Source organism: Branchiostoma floridae, chromosome 6, assembly GCF_000003815.2.
Source record: "Branchiostoma floridae strain S238N-H82 chromosome 6, Bfl_VNyyK, whole genome shotgun sequence".
NCBI classification, from domain to species: domain Eukaryota; kingdom Metazoa; phylum Chordata; class Leptocardii; order Amphioxiformes; family Branchiostomatidae; genus Branchiostoma; species Branchiostoma floridae.
Genome location: NC_049984.1, coordinates 5,691,084 through 5,697,241, shown reverse-complemented (window position 1 = coordinate 5,697,241; position 6,158 = coordinate 5,691,084). Strand labels below are relative to the sequence as shown.

General features: G+C 41.5%; 2 protein-coding genes across 2 annotated transcripts; both read right to left on the bottom strand.

Moving 5' to 3' along the window:
* Nucleotides 1-742: 742 nt before the first annotated feature.
* On the bottom strand, nucleotides 743-3,360 carry LOC118417873 (protein starmaker-like; the record flags this gene model as incomplete). The annotated part of the gene is given in 4 exon segments (XM_035823625.1): nucleotides 743-871; nucleotides 1,724-1,899; nucleotides 2,224-2,470; nucleotides 3,029-3,360. Coding segments are annotated over 4 exon segments (819 nt in total), but the record flags the coding sequence as incomplete, so codon positions are not given.
* Nucleotides 3,361-3,390: 30 nt separating this feature from the next.
* LOC118417537 lies at nucleotides 3,391-6,126 on the bottom strand. Its single transcript, XM_035823124.1, has 4 exons — nucleotides 5,912-6,126; nucleotides 4,284-5,548; nucleotides 3,746-4,124; nucleotides 3,391-3,477 (listed from the first exon to the last, which is right to left on the bottom strand). The coding sequence occupies exons 1-4, from the start codon at nucleotides 6,032-6,034 to the stop codon at nucleotides 3,391-3,393; spliced, it is 1,854 nt and encodes a 617-aa protein (XP_035679017.1). The 5' UTR covers nucleotides 6,035-6,126.
* Between the last annotated feature and the right edge of the window lie 32 nt (nucleotides 6,127-6,158).

Sequence of the window (6,158 nt, the reverse complement as noted above, 5' to 3'; positions counted from 1 at the left end):
TGCATCAAACAGTTTTACTGCAACCAGTCAACATTCAATCATCTTGCAACAGAAATTTTAAGAAAAATTCTGTAACATTGCCTATAACATTGACTTTCATAGTTCTACCAGGTGCCCTTAAATCACCTTTAGTCTAGTTAAAGTGAGTTCGAAGAGATCTGACAATGCAGCATCAGGAACGCTTCAGATCTCTGGTGTTCGAGACATTCTTGAGAAGAATGTTGTTTCTTTCACTGGCAATTTTAGAGTTCTCAGCCTAAGGGTTGATTTTATTTTGTGTCTGTATCTGTAGCTATATAGCCCATATAACCACCTTTCTGTGTAACACACCAGCTTCACAGGCACGCAGCATGGCAGAAGCTAGTTATAATATTACACTGAACGGCCGTCATACCTAACTTTTGCACATCTATCTGCAAGTGTTCTTTAAAACTATTCAGCGAAGATGCCTATACTGTGCTTTGTAATATGTGTCAATCTAAGGCCACACCAATTCAATTTTTGTTGGTTCACAGATTTTAAAAAAGATATTCTTAACTGGAAAAACATGATGATAACAAAGCCTGAGGACCAGGTTTGTGCCTTGGTGCACTCGGTTTAATGAATACAGTCATATTCGAGTTTCCTCCCTACCTTCTACTTTTATGATGTCTGCTTGCTATATTTTCATTTTTTTTTTTTAAATCTGCGAACCAACAAATTAAATAGGTGTGAATCTAAACCAGAAAACCATGCTCCTTACCGTGAGTCTGTGGAGAAGTACCACACAAGGCCTGACAGGGCAGGAGCTGAGGTGCTGGGACAGGGAGGGCACCAGCGTGTGGTCCTTTGTCCACAGGGCAGACCTCATGGAAGCTCCCATTACTGGGGCCTGGAATGCACAGTGTCATGAACAATTAGTTCCAAGTTCAACAATTTTCAATTACGATTAGTGGTGCGTACCTAAACTCATTCAGTTTCAGGTCCGGATTCAGGTCCAGCAGTTCAGGTTCAGGTCCGGACCTGAACCCATCATTGCATATTATGTGTGCTAGAAATTTTTCTATTTTGAGGGGGAGGGGTGATGGTGCATATAAAATTGCATGTTAGCATGAACTGAAATGCAATGTGAAAAATATATGCAAATTGTATACAGCCAGTGTAAACACGAAATGTTCTTTGTCTTTTTCCAGTGCAAATTTCACTGTCTATGGAAGGTTTTAGATGATTTAGAACAAAAAAAGGGAATATAAGTGACAGATAGTTTTTTGCAAGTCCGGACTTGGCTCCGAACATTTAGGTTTTATTTGGACTTGGACCTAAAGAGTTTTAGGTCCAATTCCAAGTCCAGGCTTTACGTACGCACCACTAATTACGATGTACATCTTATAAAACTTAAAGTGAAGTAGAATATCAGCAAAACTTAATCAGAAACCGTACTGCCTCTATTCAGAGCATAAGATTATAAAAATAATTAACAACATGTTAACCACCTCAAACTGACGAAGATGACAATATTTCAAACAAATAAAAATCGAATGTCAAGGATATGCTAGTGTACACCATATGTAGTACCTTTACAATTACATATCCCTACACAAATACATTGGTACCTACACATCCACACGACCACAGTCAAAAATCAGGATCAAAGCTCTAATTTCATGGCACAAAAGTGAATAAACACCCAGTATTTCAAGCCCTGAGACACCCATTTCTGACAAACAAGGAGATTTGGACACACCTTAGGCCCAGTAAGACTGTTGAAGGAGTCGTCCTTATCGTGGGAGTTTGGGATGACATAAGACTCCGTGTCTGAATCCTCGTCATTCTGCTCGTAGTACAGGACTGTGCTCTCGCTGTCGCTGTCCGAGTCACTCACAATCGCGTCTTCCCCTCCTTCCAACAGAGAGTCCACTTCTTGTGGTGAAAAGAAAAAAAGAAAAGGTAGGTAAAGGTAGTGCCATAGCCTTTTGAAGTCATACAGTGCAATGGGCTGTTGTCCACTATCTATGGTAAAGTACTGGAGGGCAGGGACCATCTCTCTCCTTCCACTGCCACAGGGTGAAAAGTTGTGTGAAGTAACTTCCCTTAAAAGATATTAAGTGAACTCTTTGAAAACCTCCTTTAGAATTGTATCATGTTTTTTAACCATGAACTTAAAATAAAACACAGCTGAAATATTCTTTTCACTCTTACTGCGAAGTTAAATTCTCACAAAAATAAATGTACGTTGACCTATACCTTTTCCACAGGTGTGAGGAATAGCTAGTGCTCTCCGAGTTCTGGCGAAGGTCACCAAGTCTGACCTCTGCTCCTCCTGGGGGGAGGGGGGTATGATGGACTCATCAGAGCTCTGGGAATGAGACCCCTTCTCTGTCCCAGAGTGCTCACTGTGTGAACGTTTCCTTTTTGACTGCTTGTGTGCATGCTCGCTAAAAAATTGTCTGCACGTTTCTTCCGCTTGGTTGTGAGAGCTGCTTTGGATAGCCTGAAAGTGAAAAGTAACCATTTCATTTAGGCATTCACTGATTCAAAAGTATCTGTTATTGTCACATTACTAAGCTTTTGTCATGAAAACAATGGCATTGCTAATGTACTACAGTGGAAGACACTTAATTGCACACCCTAATTGTCAGTATATTTCGTGCAATTATCCGAGCGGTGCAACAAAGCGAAGTTATTAAACTGAACCGCACCACCATGGGATTTGGGGATTTCGTGCAATTAACAGAGGTGTGCGATTATCTGGTGTGCAATTAACTGGCTTCTACTGTAGTACCATTCTAACTCTAAGGAGGGAGCAGATCGTAGCATTTTCAGATATTCAATACAAAAGTCATTCATTAATTCATTCATTCACTATCATTCATTCACTTTCATTAATCTCCTTTATTCATTGCATCATTTCATTCACTTTCACTCATTCATAACCCCTATAACATATACTGGTACACCCATTCCCTAAGAATCCACCATCCAAACTAGAAGGAGAAAATGAAGGAAACTGAAAGAATAACATAAACGAACAAAAACTTACAGAACTTACCCCTTTACACACCTGTGGGTTTTTGTAAGCAGTGCAGTCCTCAAAGTAAGGTGTTGATGGAAACATGGCATCACTTTCTTCATCCTGCTGTCTCACTTCTTCAGGGATCATGCTCAAGGTGTGACAGCTGTTGTTACCACTGCCAGAGCTGACGACATGCTGAACAGCCGACGTTTCATCCTGGGAACTGCTGACGGTGTTATCACTGCAATCATCCGCACGACTCTCTGGAGTATCGTTCTCATGGACAGCCGTGTCTGCCTCCATTGTTGTACATGTGGTTTCAGCAGCTGGTGATGTATTTTTCTCTTCTTCTTCTGCCGTCACAGAAGATTGACAGCCATCTCCGCTTGGATTTGATGCTAGTATTTTACTAGGCGAATCCGCTCCATCAGGAGTAGAGCTTGTAACATCTGAGTCCTCCGGGCTAGGTTCTCTGTCCTTTGCAGCTAGTGAAAGCCCAGGTAGTGACAACTTGTGATCACAAGCAGCATTCAGGGTCCATCTTATTTCTCGTGGACTACTGACGACCTGGAAACACTTGTGAGTTGATAGAACCCTGCACACCGACTGTGCTACGACCTCCAGACTGCCGTGACGTGGGAAGTTCTCAGAGATGTACTGGCAAATGTCTGCTAGAGTTGCTGCACCAGTTGGAGAGCTGTGTATTGCTTGGTGCACCATTTCCACCCACAGTATTGTACTATCTTCCCTTACTTTCCTATTGCGCGGGCTAGCACTGATATGCTCATCAGCATTTGCCAGTGGAGCTTTGTCCACAGTTGTCACTGGAAAATCTTGCACTTCTACACTACTGGTTATACTTCTAGCAAGCCTTAATCTATCAGCATCTTGCGGTGGTCTCAGTACTTCTGTTAAAGCTTTAGCACCTCCTTTGCGAATGTGACTTTCTTCATCTTTTGTTTGAGAGGTAGTAATAGCATCAGTTTTGTCAGCAATGGTAGTGCTATTGAATTCGCGGTGTGTTGCTTCCTGAAGTACAGGCGAGAAAGGCTGAGTACCATCTTGTAGGCCAACAATGGAGCACGGACTTGTAGGTTCTTTAGCCGTCTCTTCTAGGACCTCAATGCTGTGCCTGAAAATTTGATAAACATCACAGATTGTCAATATGCATTTGCATCTACTCAAAATTGGACACAATGTCACCCAAAGATCTTTTGGCAGGACTGAAAAACGATGGGGACACAAGACAAAGAAAATTCTGCAAAAGAGAAAATGTAGATCACATGCTTACCCCTCAGCACTGACTTGGTTTGATGATGCACCCTCTGCATTAGTGTCTTCATCCTCTGACTTATTTGCTTTGTCTTCAGTTGCAGGTTTACCAGAACAACTTGCTTGGTTGGCTACTTCTTCTGTGGTACTTTCCCTCTCTTGATGCTGAATACTTCCCTGAAGTTGAACTTTGTCAACTTTTGATGTTTCCTGCAAGTCAGCTTCTGAACCTTGATTGTCTGACGATGATTTTTCTGGAAATTCCAGCTTCCGTCTCTTCTTTCTGGAATGCTCCGTTGAAAGTTGCTCCTCTTCTCTCTGCCTCTTCATCTTCCAGAGAGATTGTTCCTCCAAGTTTGCGAGAAGAAGAGGAGAGGTAATACTCGTATCAGAGTCAATACTACTATCTAATGTAATAACCAAAGGAGAAGCAATATGGTCCTGATCACTTCTAAGGACTGGCCTTTTCTCTGCTCCTACCTTGTCATCATTGACTGAGTTTCTCCCTGAACTGCTTTCTTTACTGCACTGTGTTTCATCATCCGAATCATCCGTTGTTACTTTCATGTCCTGTTTGTCTTTGGAGAAACTTTTGAAGTCAGTTATCAACTTATTTCCTCTTGACTTGCTGCCGATAAGATCATTTCTTAAGGTGTTCTCCCACGAATTCCATGACAATGGTGATTTAGCTTTCACTTTCTTTAACTCTTTTCCTTTTGTTGTACTATTGCCAGCATCCAATCCTTTTGCTTTGGTGCATACACTTGACTTGTTATGTAGCGAAGTTTTCACTCTTCTAACATTTCTCGTATCCGTCTCTTTTTGAAGTCTTGTTGCCTTTTTGCCTCTAGGTGAGCATTCAGAATTTGGCTCACTGGATACTTCCACTATTTCCACATCACTTGAATCTGACAAAGTTGTACGGGTTATACCAGAACATTCTGTTGTTTGTGACACAGAGCTTCCTGTAGAAGTTGACTGCTGTTTGGCACTATCTTCTACACAATCACCTTGTGGTATAATTGGAGAAGTTCTGTCTGTTTTGATTGTGTTCTCCTTTGTTTGGGGACTTTTGAAAGTTGAGGACAGTTTAGCCTGATTTCTACTAGGTAAACAGTTTTGTTTCCTGGTCCTTGTTGTGCTTACAGTTTCAAGTTCATGTACCAATTCAGTGAGATCAGCAGTGCTGGGATTGCCATTCGAAACTTCCAGGACTGATAGAAGCTTAGAGACAGCAGGGGAGCAATCATCAGTAGGGCTTAGGTACTGTTCACTTGAGCTGATCTGAAACACAGGGCATGCTCAATGCTTAAGTGTCTATCTAACTGTGGTCATGCAAAACTCCAGTCTTCTGGACAGTTTTCATTAAGGTCATGAGGTCAGACAAAATTAACAAATAAACAGATAATATGGCTGAAGTTCTAATAGATCTACAAACATGTAATGTTGGAAATGTTGTATTTTGGTGTCATTGTTGTCACAAGTATTAATTGATTTATTGGTAATTTATGGATTGTCCTATCAAAGTACAATCATCAGTATTGTCTTATACAGTTTGCAGTATCTTTATGCCTCTATTCATCCATTCAGTTTAATATTTGGTACCAATAGAAAAAAAAAGAATGTAGGATTTGTTTAGGCTCCAACCTCTTCAATGACAGGGACAGGGAGATAGTCCTCAACTGTCTGAACGAACTTGGCCACGAGGTCATTTAAGGTGAGAGAGAACTCAGCTCCATACTCCTCTTCCATCTCAGTCTGTAGGTACATCTCTCGTCTCTCACGGTCCAGTATCAGGTCAAGGGCAAGCTGGCGGAACTGACTGGACCGGCGATTCAGCTGGGTCAGTTCTTTTTTTAGCTGTAAAGAAAGGATCGTGGTACATTGCAGTTAC